Source organism: Phyllobates terribilis, unplaced genomic scaffold, assembly GCF_046119375.1.
Source record: "Phyllobates terribilis strain yellow unplaced genomic scaffold, ASM4611937v1 Scaffold_11__3_contigs__length_659146591, whole genome shotgun sequence".
Classification (NCBI taxonomy): domain Eukaryota; kingdom Metazoa; phylum Chordata; class Amphibia; order Anura; family Dendrobatidae; genus Phyllobates; species Phyllobates terribilis.
The window spans coordinates 544,916,049-544,931,027 of NW_027362771.1; the positions used below are offsets into that span (position 1 = coordinate 544,916,049).

Below are 14,979 nucleotides of genomic sequence, written 5' to 3' on the forward strand. Positions count from 1 at the left end.
GTAGTGAGCATGAGTGACCACCGCTCCTACTGACAGTGAATGGAGCAGTAGTGAGCATGAGCGACCACCGCTCCTACTGACAGTGAATGGAGCAGTAGTGAGCATGTGTGACCACCGCTCCTACTGACAGTGAATGGAGCAGTAGTGAGCATGTGTGACCACCGCTCCTACTGACAGGGAATGGAGCAGTAGTGAGCATGTGCGCCCTGCTCCTACTGACAGTGAATGGAGCAGTAGTGAGCATGTGCGCCCTGCTCCTACTGACAGTGAATGGAGCAGTAGTGAGCACGTACGACCATATCTCCTACTGACAGGGAATGGAGCAGTAGTGAGCATGAGTGACCACCGCTCCTACTGACAGTGAATGGAGCAGTAGTGAGCATGTGCGCCCTGCTCCTACTGACAGTGAATGGAGCCGTAGTGAGCACGTACGACCATATCTCCTACTGACAGTGAATGGAGCACTAGTGAGCATGTGCGACCACCGCTCCTACTGACAGGGAATGGAGCACTAGTGAGCATTTGCGACAACAACAGTCGCACATGCTCACTATTTTTCTATTCACATAAGGGCCTTTGCATGCCATGTTCTCGAGATCAGTAGGGGTCCATACGGTCAGACCCCCCAGCGATCATATACTTTCAAGCTCCATTCTCACCTTCCTTGGAGATGAGCGCTTTGTGTGTGTTCTCTAGATGTACTCCATGCTGAACATAAGAGTTGTCCTGGTGGGCCTGGAGATCTGGACCACAATGAATTACATCAACATCGACGGCTCTGCTGGAGAAGTGCTCGGGCGTTTTGTGCAATGGCGCGAGACCCAACTTCTGCCGCGGCGCAGACATGACAGCGCACAGTTGGTTCTGTAAGTAAACCCTCCGCTATGATGTAGATGAGCCGAGTTTGTCATTTTAATCTTTTCTGAAAAAGCTGAAATATTTGGTTGTATCAGATTGTACCAGACATCTTCTAATAGAGGTATGGTTAGAGGGATTATCCAGAGCCGATCGCTACTGTTAACCCTGTAAATGCCACTGTTAAGCTCAGTGCAGCATTAAGTGGTGTGTTCGTGGTGGCGCGCCGTTTTGGGCACCCATTGGCTCCTTGTAATGAGATCAAGCTGGGTTTCATGGGACACCATGATTTTACCTATATGCTGCAATTATCTAGTTTTACAAAATATAGTACAAAGAGATCAAAGGGTTATAGGTTCCAGTCCCCCAAAGGGGACTACAAAATAAAGTGCAAAAAAAAAATCACTCATGTTTTACCCATTTAAAAGTAAAACATTTAATACATCTGATCTATCAAAATGTCAAATTATTTAACCATTTGCCATAAAGCAAAAAAAAAAAAAAAAAAATCAAAACATTAAAATTGTCATTGGTCAGTCACTGCTCCTCCCTTCACCCCCATCACCCCCATAAAAAATACAATAAAAGCTATTAAATTGTCAGCTCGCCACACAAAATACAAGCTCTCACATAGCACCATTGATGGAAAAAAGCAAAAAAGTTCTGAGTCTCAGAAAGTGGCGACAAAAATATATATTTTTTTTGCTTCACAAATTTTTTAATTTTTTTCACCACCTAAAAAAAAAATTGGGATAATCGAACTCACCTGGAGAATCGTAGCGCCGGGTCATTTTCACAGCACAATGAACGGCATAAAAGCTCAACACGAAAAAACAATGGCGGAATTTCTTAATTGTTTTTGTTTTGCTATTTTACATCACTTAGAATTTTTGCTCTCGTTTTTCAGCACATTACATGGTAAAATGAATGGTGTCATTCAAGACTACAATTTGTCCCACCAAAAAAAACAAGTCCTCCTATGTCAAAAGTATGGTAAATAGAGTTAGGACTCTTTGGAATAGGGAAAGGAAAAAAAGTAAAGCACAAAAAGCGAAAATTGGCCGCAGCAGGAAGGGGTTAATATCGACAGAGCCTTGTATTGTAGAATAGGCCTATTAACATTAATAGGATTAAGCACGGCTGCTACTTTACTAAGAGTACAGAGTTGCTCCAGGCAGCAGGTGTTCCTTTTTCCTGCAGCACCCCCTCAGGGGAAATGAAGCATTACACGTTACTCACTGAAATTACTGAGGGGTCAATATAATGCATGGGATTGTCTCAGAAATATGGATAAATAAAATGTCAGTACTGATACAAAATTATGGCATATTTCTAGGATATTCTATCGGTCTGGATTTGTCACCTGGGACCCCCAGTAACTGATGAGATTTACAGCTTCCTGCTAGGTGCAGAAAATTTAAAATGACTGCCGTGCTGGGTCCATGACATGACAGACCCCCAACAGCGACCAACGCGCCCCACTGACTATAATGGGGTCTGTCCCGTTGACCATTATTTTCCTTCAGTATTTTATCAGGCGTTTATCATGGAATCTGCGGCAGCATCTTCTAAAACGTCTGTTCATTTCATTCCTTTATTATCGGCATCGTGACTATTATTATTTATTCTTTTTTCTTATTTTATCGATTGTTTACAGGAAGAAGAAATTTGGTGGCACCGCAGGAATGGCGTTTGTGGGCACCGTGTGTTCTAGGAGTCACGCAGGTGGAATAAATGTGGTGAGAAAATTGTACTATATTTATCTGTTTGGACTAATCCACCCTTGATGAGGATCATTTCCCTCAATATATATGGCTATTCTATCGGGGATAAAAGTTCCCCTTACTTGCCAATTGGCGCGGGTCCCGGCAGTCTGTCCCCCATGGATTTCCAATAAAACTTGTTTTTAAGTGAAACAATTCTGGCTTCCTGCTGTCACCACTAGAGGGAGCTCACAGGGAGACTGCATACTGCTCATACATTGAGCTCATAGTGGAGTATGGCAGCGCTATATGGGCAGGATGTCAGGCAGATCACAAGCACAGACCCTCCCAGAATACTTATAGGGGTGGGGGGTAGCTATGAGGACCGGCTTTGGGAGGGAGGCGCTGTTTTGGTGATTTACAATTCTGCAGATTCCTGCTGTATCTGGTAATAAGACACAATGTCCTTTCTCTAGTTCTCTACTCAGACCTTGCAGTCTTTCTCCTCAATCGTCGCTCATGAGCTGGGCCATAATTTGGGAATGAATCACGACAACGACCGAGGCTGCACCTGCTCCACCCAATACTGCATCATGAACTCCGGAGCCTCGTAAGTAGCTGCATGCTGGGCGAACGCTCCGACTCCATGTTATCAGTTATTGTGAAAGAATGAAATACTCTTATATGTTCCTCTAGGATGACCCTGGTCCGTACGCCCCTTTTAGGACCCATGAGTTTTATAAGTGGGTCACCAGCTCAGGACCTCCTCTCTTGCATCTAGGACCTAGGAGAATTTTTCAAATTGGAAAAACCCCTTTAATTTTTTATTGATGGCCTAGACTTAAGATGACTTCAAATAAATGGGGGCTGGATCTGCTGTACTCGGTCATGGCCACTAAAATTTTGACGGCTCTGCTGTTTTCCGCCACCATCCAAGACCTTTCGTCTGGCGCTGGAAACGGCTGATAGGTGGAGGCCCCCACCAATCAGATATGGATGGCCTAGCCTAGGGATGGGCCATCAAAAAAAGCAGTGGCCATCCCCTTTACCTTCAATGTTTGGAGTTATAGAAATTGGGGGGGCCATGTCCTCTCTCCTATGTCCAAAAGGTAAACTTTCCTGCCCTATTAATCAACCATCTATATTCTAGAGCAGGAAGCGACCAACAAGGGCCCGGCCCCTCCATCCATTATTTATACAGACTATTGATATACATAGGAACTGTGTAATGCTTCATCTCTCCTATGGAGGCGCTGCACGGGAATTAAACAGTTGCTCCCCTGTTCACTGACAGACTTTAGCTGTGAGGCCCATCCGCCCCCCTGGATGGAACAATAAGCGGTGGTGTTGGGCTGCTCATGGCGGGTCTGGCAGAGATGACATTATTACATGTGGTCCTCCTCTTCCTCTCGGCAGAGATTCTAAGAACTTCAGCAGCTGTAGCGAGGACGACTTTGAGAAGTTAATTCTGAACAAAGGTGGAACTTGCCTCCTGAATGTGCCCCGGCCGGACGAGTCCTATACCGCTCCCTTCTGCGGGAACAGACTGGTGGACCCAGGGGAGGAGTGCGACTGTGGAAACGAAAAGGTGAAGGCATTTTAAAGGGAATGTGTTTAGATTTTTTTTTATTTTAGTCTCTTTATTCAGATTTTTTATTTTCTAGTGTATTTTTGTTACTTTATGTACATTATCATAGGGGCGGCCATCTTGAATGAATAAATTCTCTGTTCTGTTTACAGCGGTTTAGAGACGTGCTTTACAGCGGCTTAGGGACGAGCGTTACAGCGGTTTAGAGACGTGCTTTACAGTGGCTTAGGGACGCGCGTTACAGCGGTTTAGAGACGTGCTTTACAGTGGCTTAGGGACGCGCGTTACAGCGGTTTAGAGACGTGCTTTACAGCGGCTTAGGGACGCGCGTTACAGCGGCTTAGGGACGCGCGTTACAGCGGTTTAGAGACGCGCTTTACAGCTTCTTAGAGACGTGCTTTACAGCTTCTTAGAGACGTGCTTTACAGCTTCTTAGAGACGTGCTTTACAGCTTCTTAGAGACGTGCTTTACAGCTTCTTAGAGACGTGCTTTACAGCGGCTTAGAGACGTGCTTTACAACGGTTTAGGGACGCGCGCTACAGCGGCTTAGAGACGCGCGCTACAGCGGCTTAGAGGCGCGCTACAGCGGCTTAGAGGCGCGCTTTACAGCGGCTTAGAGACGTGCTTTACAGCGGCTTAGAGACGTGCTTTACAGCGGCTTAGAGACGTGCTTTACAGCGGCTTAGAGACGTGCTTTACAGCGGCTTAGAGACGTGCTTTACAGCGGCTTAGAGACGTGCTTTACAGCGGCTTAGAGACGTGCTTTACAGCGGCTTAGGGACGCGCGTTACTGCGGTTTAGAGACGCGCTTTACAGCTTCTTAGAGACGCGCTTTACAGCTTCTTAGAGACGCGCTTTACAGCTTCTTAGAGACGCGCTTTACAGCTTCTTAGAGACGCGCTTTGCAACGGCTTAGGGACGCGCTTTACAGCGGCTTAGGGACTCGCGTTACATTGACTTCTCAGGTCATGCTGTAGGCATGCTCTGTGACCTTTGCAGAGATCACTGTGCAGGGAGGGGGAGTAGGTGAGCCATGACATCACATATTGTGAATAGTGGATCCTGCATTATCTGTATAATTTCACCTTTCATTGTAATCCTGCCTGTGATGATAATGAGATGATGGCTGAGAAGTGATCTACATAGAACAGGACGTGTGTTTCCATTACTAAGTTCATCAGGCAGATTTCAGAACTGTTTTTAAATATTGGGACGTGAAAAATCCAAAATAACATCTATAAAAATGCAAAAAAAAAATGTTTAACATAAAAACTTTAGACAATAATAACTTAAGGGATATAACCAAGGTCTGACCAATCAAAAGAAATCCCCCCCAATAAACGATAACTTATCACAATTAAAGGTAAAAAATGCAATTTGAAGTTCCCAAATTATCCAAATATATATGGCCCAAGTGGTTTGAATCTCCACTATTTGGCCAAGTGACAGGATAAGGAAGGGACCTGATACTTTCCCTAGACAAAGTCCTCCCAATAGCTCTACCTGCCCAACGGAAGTTGACAACCTAGATACACCACACCAGGTTGACGCCTCCACTCACTATCGTCTAAACCTAGATACATCACGCAAGGTTGACACCTCCACTCACCGCCGTCTAAACCTAGGGCGCCCTGTGCTCAATAATCACCCCTAATCAGGATGAATTCTCAAGATAAACAGAAGACAAAAAATCAATAGATATAGACAAAGTGACTATCCAAAGTAAATTTATTTTTTTGGAGTCATGATGCTTCGATATGAGCCCACAAAAATGTTAATTAACCTTTTAGGTAATTTTCTAAGGAAACATTCCCTTTTAAGAGCATGCAAGCATGCCCATCAACCTAAAGTTCCAATAAAATACTGCCCCCTAGTGGTCAAGTAGCAGGACAACTATTTTTACAATTAGTAAAGTAAGAGAACATCTTCACTATAAAATTAAATTAACTAAAAGTTTAGTTAAAATTAGGATGGAAAGTTCTGATTTCTCTACTTGTATTTGCTGTGGATGAGTAATTACTTTTTCTGTATTTGGGGGGCTTTCTAGGAATGTGAGAAGGACCCCTGTTGCCAACCTGGAAAATGCAAGCTGCGTTCAGGAGCTCAGTGTGCAAACGGCGCCTGCTGCCAAAACTGCCAGGTAAGAGGGGGGCATTATACATACGGTACATGACCAGTGCAGGTCCAGCAACTAATAGCCCTGGGAGGCAGCTCTTAAAGGGGTTGTCCATCAATAGAAGACAACTTCTCTAATATCATGGTAAGCGGCAGGGGGCTCCCACTTGGCTCCTGTAATGATCATCCAATGGAATTGTAGTAGAATTAGACAGCCCTGTGTAAGTACATGGCTCACCGTGTAATATATGGGGTGTGGACCAGAAGTCACTTATACCAAGTTTTTTCTCCCCAGTTTTCCCCTGGTGGTACCGTGTGCCGGGCGGTCACCAATGAATGCGACCTCCCTGAGTATTGCAATGGCTCTTCTCCTTTCTGCCAACCAGATGTTTTCATCCAGAATGGAAACTCCTGCCAAAATAGCAAAGCCTACTGCTACAACGGCGTTTGCCAGTACTATGATGCCCAGTGCCAAAGAATCTTCGGACCGAGTAAGAACTTCACCTGTAGAGTTTTACAGAGTTCCAGCAATATCTGCAAAGAATTATTCATCCACTTCATAACAAGTGTCTTTAGTACTTAGTAAAGGTCCTCTGGCTGTTGTGACCTGCTGCTGGTGTTATGCAAGTTCCTCCAGCTTTATAATAATCTTGAGTTTTGCTGCTGAAACCTTCTTCTTCAAATCCCACCAAAGATTTCTCTGTGGTTCAAATTAAGTGACTGACAACCACGCCAAATTCATCCAGGACTTCTTCTGACACAAAGCCTTGATGGACTTTACTTGTCTTGTTGGAAGGTCTAGTGACAGCTAAGCTTCAACTTCTTCACAGAAGGCAAGAAGTTTTTTCCTAGAATTTCCTGATACTTGATTGCTCTGCACACTTGGCAGATTTCTAATGCCAAAGGAAACAAAATGGCCCCAGATTATTACCAAGCCACTGCCAAGCTTCACAGTAGGCTTCATCGAGCTACCGACATGTTTCACTGAAGACATCACAGAGCCACTGCCATGCTTCACTGTAGGCATCACCGAGCTAGTGCCTCGCTTCACTGTTAAGCATCAGCTAGCCGCTGCCATGTTTCATGTAGACATCACCGAGACACCACCATGCTTCACTGTAGGCATCACTGAGCCACTGCCATGCTCCTCTGTAGGTATCACTGAGCCAGTGCCTTGCTTCACTATAAGCATCATCTAGCCGCCATGTTTCACTATAGGCATCACCATGCTTTCCTGTAGGCATCATTGAGCCACTGCCATGCTTTCCTGTAGGCATCACTGAGCCACTGCCATGCTTCCCTGTAGGTATCAATGAGCCACCGCCATGCTTCACTGTAGGTATCACTGAGCCACCGCCATGCTTCATTGTAGGGTGTTCTTTTCAGCGTATACTTCATTTTTCCTTCTACCAGACATATCGCTGATCCATAGGCCCAAAATGTTCCCATTTTGTTTCATCCCTCAGAAGAGAATCCCAAAACTTTTGTGGCTTATTTATATGGGCTTGAGTATATTGGAGCCAACTTTTATTGTGCTTTTGGGTCAGTAGCAGAGACATGGAGTTGCAGACACAGAGACCTCTACCATTTAATATGCTCCTCATTGTGCAAACTGACACATTGGTACCTGCTGCCACCACTTCTTGCTGCATCTTTTTTATCTAAAAATCCATACTGGCAAATAAGTTTTTTTTAACCTGTTATTCCATTCAGAATTAGTTTATGTAAATTAATGTTTTTAAATAATTACAGTAAAGGCTAAGTTTTAATGGCCTGTTAGTGATATATATATACATACAGTACAGACCAAAAGTTTGGACACACCTTCTCATTTAAAGATTTTTCTGTATTTTCATCACTATGAAAATTGTACATTCACACTGAAGGCATCAAAACTATGAATTAGCACATGTGGAATTATATACTTAACAAAAAAGTGTGAAACAACTGAAAATATGTCTTATATTCTAGGTTCTTCAAAGTGGCCACATTTTGCTTTGATGACTGCTTTGCACACTCTTGGCATTCTCTTGATGAGCTTCAACAGGTAGTCAACGGAAATGGTTTTCACTTCACAGGTGTGCCCTGTCAGGTTTAATAAGTGGGATTTCTTGCCTTATAAATGGGGTTGGGACCATCAGTTGTGTTGTGCAGTAGTCTGGTGGATACACAGCTGATAGTCCTACTGAATAGATTGCTAGATTTTGTATTATGGCAAGAAAAAAGCAGCTAATTAAAGAAAAACGAGTGGCCATCATTACTTTAAGAAATGAAGGTCAGTCAGTGCGAAAAATTGGGCAAACTTTGAAAGTGTCCCCAAGTTCAGTTGCAAAAACCATCAAGCGCTACAAAGAAACTGGTTCACATGAGGACCGCCCCAGGAAAGGAAGACCAAGAGTCACCTCTGCTTCTGAGGATAAGTTTATCCGAGTCACCAGCCTCAGAAATCGCAGGTTAACAGCAGCTCAGATTAGAGACCAGGTCAATGCCACACAGAGTTCTAGCAGCAGACACATCTCTTCAACAACTGTTAAGAGGAGACTTTGTGCAGCAGGCCTTCATGGTAAAATAGCTGCTAGGAAACCACTGCTAAGGACAGGCAACAAGCAGAAGAGACTTGTTTGGGCTAAAGAACGCAAGGAATGGACATTAGACCAGTGGAAATCTATGCTTTGGTCTGATGTGTCCAAATTTGAGATCTTTGATTCCAACCACCGTGTCTTTGTGCGACGCAGAAAAGGTGAACGGATGCACTCTAGATGCCTGGTTCCCACCGTGAAGCATGGAGGAGGAGGTGTGATGGTGTGGGGGTGCTTTGCTGGTGACACTGTTGGGGATTTATTCAAAATTGAAGGCATACTGAACCAGCATGGCTACCACAGCATCTTGCAGCGGCATGCTATTCCATCCGGTTTGCGTTTAGTTGGACCATCATTTATTTTTCAACAGGACAATGACCCCAAACACACCTCCAGGCTGTGTAAGGGCTATTTGACCAAGAAGGAGAGTGATGGGGTGCTACGCCAGATGACCTGGCCTCCAGTCACCAGACCTGAACCCAATCGAGATGGTTTGGGGTGAGCTGGACCGCAGAGTGAAGGCAAAAGGGCCAACAAGTGCTAAGCATCTCTGGGAACTCCTTCAAGATTGTTGGAAGACCATTTCCGGTGACTACCTCTTGAAGCTCATCAAGAGAATGCCAAGAGTGTGCAAAGCAGTCATCAAAGCAAAAGGTGGCTACTTTGGAGAACCTAGGATATAAGACATATTTTCAGTTGTTTCACACTTTTTTGTTAAGTATATAGTTCCACATGTGTTAATTCATAGTTTTGATGCCTTCAGTGTGAATGTACAATTTTCATAGTCATGAAAATACAGAAAAATCTTTAAATGAGAAGGTGTGTCCAAACTTTTGGTCTGTACTGTACATACATACATACATACATACATATATATATATATATATATATAATATATATAGCAGGGCAATACTTTTTTGTATGGTTATTTGCATGTCATGTTTACAGCAGGTCATAACAGCTAGAGGTGCTCTACTAAGTACTAAAGACGCTTGTCATAAAGGGGTGAAACAATCTGAGACTGCAGTAGTCAGTAAAAGTGTCATTTTGTGCTGAATTTGGAGAAACCACTTGTTACAGTGGGTACGGAAAGTATTTAAACCCCTTTAAATTTTTCACTCTTTGTTTCATTGCAGCCATTTGGTAAATTCTAAAAAGTTCATTTTTTCTCATTAAAGTACACTCTGAACCCCATCTTGACTAAAAAAAAACAGAAATGTAGAAATTTTTGCAAATTAATTAAAAAAGAAAAACTGAAATTTCACATGGTCATACGTATTCAGCCCCTTTGCTCAGTATTGAGTAGAAGCCCCCTTTTGAGCTAGTACAGCCATGATTCTTCTTGGGAATGATGCAACAAGTTTTTCACACCTGGATTTGGGGGTCCTCTGCCTTTCTTCCTTGCAGATTCTCTCCAGTTCCGTCAGGTTGGATGATGAACGTTGGTGGACAGCCATTTTCAGGTCTCTCCAGAGATGCTCAATTGGGTTTAGGTCAGGGCTCTGGCTGGGCCAGTCAAGAATGGTCACAGAGTTGTTCTGAAGCCACTCCTTTGTTATTTTAGCTGTGTGCTTGGGGTCATTGTCTTGTTGGAAGGTGAACCTTCGTCCAAGTGTGAGGTCCAGAGCACTCTGGGAGAGGTTTTCATCCAGGATATCTCTGTACTTGGCCGCATTCATGTTTCCTTCAATTGTAACCAGTCGTCCTATCCCTGCAGCTGAAAAATGCCCCCATAGCATGATGCTTCCACCACCATGTTTCACTGTTGGGATTGTATTGGGCAGGTGATGAGCAGTGCCTGGTTTTCTCCACACATACTGCTTAGAATTATCACCAAAAAGTACTATCTTCGTCTCATCAGACCAGAGAATCTTATTTCTCATAGTCTGGGAGTCCTCCATGTGTTTTTGAGCAAACTCTTTGAGGGCTTTCATATGTCTTGCACTGAGGCAAAGCTTCCGTCGGGCCACTCTGCCATAAATGCCCAACTGGTGGAGGGCAGCAGTAACATACATAGTAACATAGTTTGTAAAGCCGAATAAAGACTTGCGTCCATCAAGTTCGACCTGTTAGTTCTGTAATTGCTAAAGTTGATCCAGAGGAGGGCAAAAACCCCAAATGATTTGGCCAATCTTCACCTGAGGAAAAATTCCCTCCCGACTCTGAAACCAGCAGTCAGAATAAATCCCTGTATCAACCTACTATTTTATTCTATTTTTAAGTATATGCAGAAATCTGCCTGGTATCTAGAAAAGCATCCAGTCCCCGCTTGAACTGGTTTAGTGAATCCGACATTACCGTCTCCTCACTCAGTGAATTCCATATTCTCACTGCTCTTACCGTAAAGAACCCCTTCCTATGCTGGTGCTGAAACCTTTTCTCTTCCAGTCTTAGTGAGTGCCCTCTTGTTACCGTAATATCCCTCCTTTTGAACAAATCCCGGGCAAGATCTCTATACTGTCCCCTAACATATTTGTACACATTTATTATGTCCCCCCTCAACCTTCTCTTTTCCAGGCTGAATAGTCCTAGTTTTGCCAACCTCTCTGGGTATTGCAGTCCCTCCATTCCCTTTATTAATTTTGTTGCCCTCCTTTGTACCTTTTCAAGCTCATTTATATCCTTTCTATATATTGGGGCCCATAACTGAGCACAGTATTCCAAGTGTGGTCTGACCAGAGCTTTGTACAGTGGAAGAACAATGTTCTCATCCTTTGCAGCTATACCTCTTCTGATACATCCCATTACCCTGTTTGCCCTTACAGCAGCGGCCTGACTTTGGGCACTACAATTTAGTTTGCTATCAATCAAGATGCCCAAGTCCTTCTCCATCTCTGAATTCCCCAATGATTTCCCATTCAGTGAGTACTGGTGACTTCCATTGTTCCTTCCCATATGTATGACCTTACATTTCTCCTCGTTAAACCTCATTTGCCATTTAATGCTCCACCTACCCAGCTTATCCAAATCCCTCTGTAGGTCTGCACTATCCTCTTTTGTATTAATTGTTTTACATAACTTTGTGTCATCTGCAAATATTGATATTTTACTATTTATCCCTTTGACTATGTCGTTAATAAAGATATTAAATAACATTGGGCCTAGTACAGACCCCTGTGGTACCCCACTAGTGACGCTTACCCATTCTGAGTATATTCCATTTATAACCACCCTCTGTCTTCTATCCCTTAGCCAGTTACCTACCCACTTGCAGACATTTTCCCCCAGCCCCATCATTCTCATTTTGTATACCAACCTATTATGTGGCACGCTATCGAACGCTTTTGAGAAGTCGAGATACACGACATCCACTGGTTCCCCCTGATCTACTCGAGAGCTAACCTCCTCGTAGAAGTCAATCAGGTTTGTTTGGCAGGAGCGATTCCTCATGAATCCATGTTGGTTCGGGATTAAAGGATTATTAGCATCAAGATGCTCCGTAATTGCCTCTTTAATGAAGCTTTCAAAAATTTTGCCCACAACGGACGTCAGACTCACCGGCCGATAGTTTCCGGCGTCACTTTTCGCTCCCTTTTTGAATATTGGCACTACATTCGCCTGTCGCCAATCAAGTGGTACAGACCCAGTCTCAACAGAGTCCTTAAATATAAGATATAACGGTCTGTCTATCACATTACTTAGTTCCCTTAGTACCCGTGGGTGTATGCCATCAGGTCCTGGTGATTTGTTTATTTTAATGTTACTGAGGCGTTTCTGTACCCCAGCTTGGGTTAGATTAGTCATACTTAGTGGAGGATTAAGTTTGTCACTTCTCATTTCTCCTGTTAGTTCTATTTCCTTTGTGAAAGTTGTCGAAAAAAAATAATTTAATAGATTAGCTTTATCCTCATCTTTCTCTATGATTTTGCCTTCCTCACTTTTTATCGGTCCAATATTATCCGATTTAATCCTTTTACTATTTATATACGTAAAGAACAGTTTGGGATTTGATCTACTTTCCCTAGCAATACGTCTCTCTGTTTCCTCCTTCGCTATTTTTATTTGTTTTTTACAGGTTCTCGTTTTTTCCTTGTAACACATTAGTGCCTCCTTACTGTTTTCCTGTTTTAATCTCTTTAATGCCTCTTTTTTGCTATTTAACGCCCCTTTTACGTTCTTATTCAACCATATTGGTTTCCTCTTATTTCGGGCCCTTTTATTCCCATACGGTATATACCTCTCGCACTGAGTATTCAGAATTCTTTTGAAGGTTTCCCATTTACTATTCGTATTCCTTTGATTAAGAACTTTGTCCCAGTCAATAAGTTGAAGGTTTTCTTTCAGCTGATCAAACTTCGCCCTCCTAAAGTTTAATGTTTTTGTTGTTCCCTTATTGATAACCCTACTGAAGGGCATTTTGAAGTCGATAATATTATGGTCGCTATTACCTAGGTGCCCCCCTATCTGTACCTCAGTTATTCTATCAGGCCTATTAGTCAATATTAAGTCCAACACGGCCTTCCCTCACGTTGGTTCCTGCACTAGTTGGGAGAGATAATTATCCTTAATATTTGTCAAGAACCTTTTTCCTTTCTGAGATCTACAGGTTTCTGTTTCCCAGTCAATATCCGGGTAGTTGAAATCCCCCATTACAATCACTTCATTATGTTTTGCTACTTTGTCTATTTGTCCTAATAGCAGATTCTCATTCTCCTCTGTTATATTTGGTGGCTTATAGCAGACCCCCAGTAATATTTTATTATTATTTTTAGTTCCCTCTATCTCTACCCACATTGACTCGACCCCCTCTTCTCCCTCTCCTATATCTTCCCTTAGTCTGGGTTTTAGACATGACTTTACATATAAGCAGACTCCTCCGCCTTTCCCCTGTTTCCGGTCCCTTCTAAATAAACTATAATCTAATAAATTTACCGCCCAGTCGTAGCTATCGTCTAGCCAAGTCTCTGTTATACCTACGATGTCATACCTCTCCTCCGATATAAGCGCCTGCAGCTCATCCGCCTTATTGGTCAGGCTTCTTGCGTTGGTCAGCATGCAAGATAAAACTTTGGGGTTATTTAGCATCCTATTCTTCTCTAACGATCTAACTGTACTATCCCCACCCCCCTCTCCACCCTCATTATATTCACTTCTCCCCTTCCCCCTTGCTTGCCTCACATCCCACCTATTTCCTTGGTTCCCCCCCCCCCATCTCTAGTTTAAAAACTCCTCCAACCTATTAGCCATCTTCTTCCCCAGCACCGCTGCACCCTCCCCATTGAGGTGCAGCCCGCCCCTACGGTAGAGCCTGTAGCCGACCGCGAAGTCGGCCCAGTTCTCCATGAACCCAAACCCTTCTGCCTTGCACCAACTCTTTAGCCACTTATTCACCTCCCTAACTTCCCGTTGGCGCTCCTGTGTGGCTCTAGCGCAGTGATAGATGACTTTGTGGAACTTTCTTCCATTTCCCTACTGCATCTCTGGAGCTCAGCCACAGTGATCTTAGGGTTCTTCGTTACCTCTCTCACCAAGGCTCTTCTCCCACGATTGCTCAGTTTGGCTGGACGGCCAGGTCTAGGAAGACTTCTGGTGGTCCCAAACTTCTTCCATTTAAGGATTATGGAGGTCACTGTGCTCTTAGGAACCTTGAGTAATGCAGAAATTCTTTTGTAACCTTGACCAGATCTGTGCCTTGCCACAATTCTGTCTCTGAGCTCCTTGGGCAGTTCCTTTGAGCTCATGATTCTCATTTGGTCTGACATGCACTGTGAGCTGTGAGGTCTTATATAGACAGGTGTGTGCCTTTCCAAATCAAGTCCTATCAGTTTAATTAAACACAACTGGACTCCAGTGAAGGAGTAGAACCATCTCAAGGAGGATCACAAGGAAATGGACAGCATGTGACTTAAATATGAGTGTCTGAGCAAAGGGTCTGAATACTTATGACCATGTGATATTTCAGTTTTTCTTTTTCAATAAATTTGCAAAAATTTCTACATCTGTTTTTTTTCAGTCAAGATGGGGTTCAGAGTGTACTTTAATGAGAAAAAAATGAACTTTTTAGAATTTAACAAATGGCTGCAATGAAACAAAGAGTGAGAAATTTAAAGGGGTCTGAATACTTTCCGTACCCACTGTATATCAGATGTGTAGCGCTATTTATATTGTTCTTATTGCAAACAGCAGAAAGTTTGTGAA

The 14,979-nt window shown here is 43.4% G+C and overlaps 1 protein-coding gene across 1 annotated transcript in view; it reads left to right on the top strand.

Annotated features, from left to right (window-relative positions):
- The window catches only part of ADAM9 (ADAM metallopeptidase domain 9), a 95,142-nt gene that overhangs the window by 63,531 nt on the left and 16,632 nt on the right, over positions 1 to 14,979 (top strand). The window contains exons 9-14 of the mRNA XM_073653932.1: positions 697 to 866; positions 2,513 to 2,594; positions 3,035 to 3,168; positions 3,975 to 4,146; positions 6,195 to 6,287; positions 6,558 to 6,753. Coding sequence (XP_073510033.1) covers positions 697 to 866; positions 2,513 to 2,594; positions 3,035 to 3,168; positions 3,975 to 4,146; positions 6,195 to 6,287; positions 6,558 to 6,753 — 847 coding nt within the window. The remainder of the gene's footprint in view (positions 1 to 696; positions 867 to 2,512; positions 2,595 to 3,034; positions 3,169 to 3,974; positions 4,147 to 6,194; positions 6,288 to 6,557; positions 6,754 to 14,979) is intronic.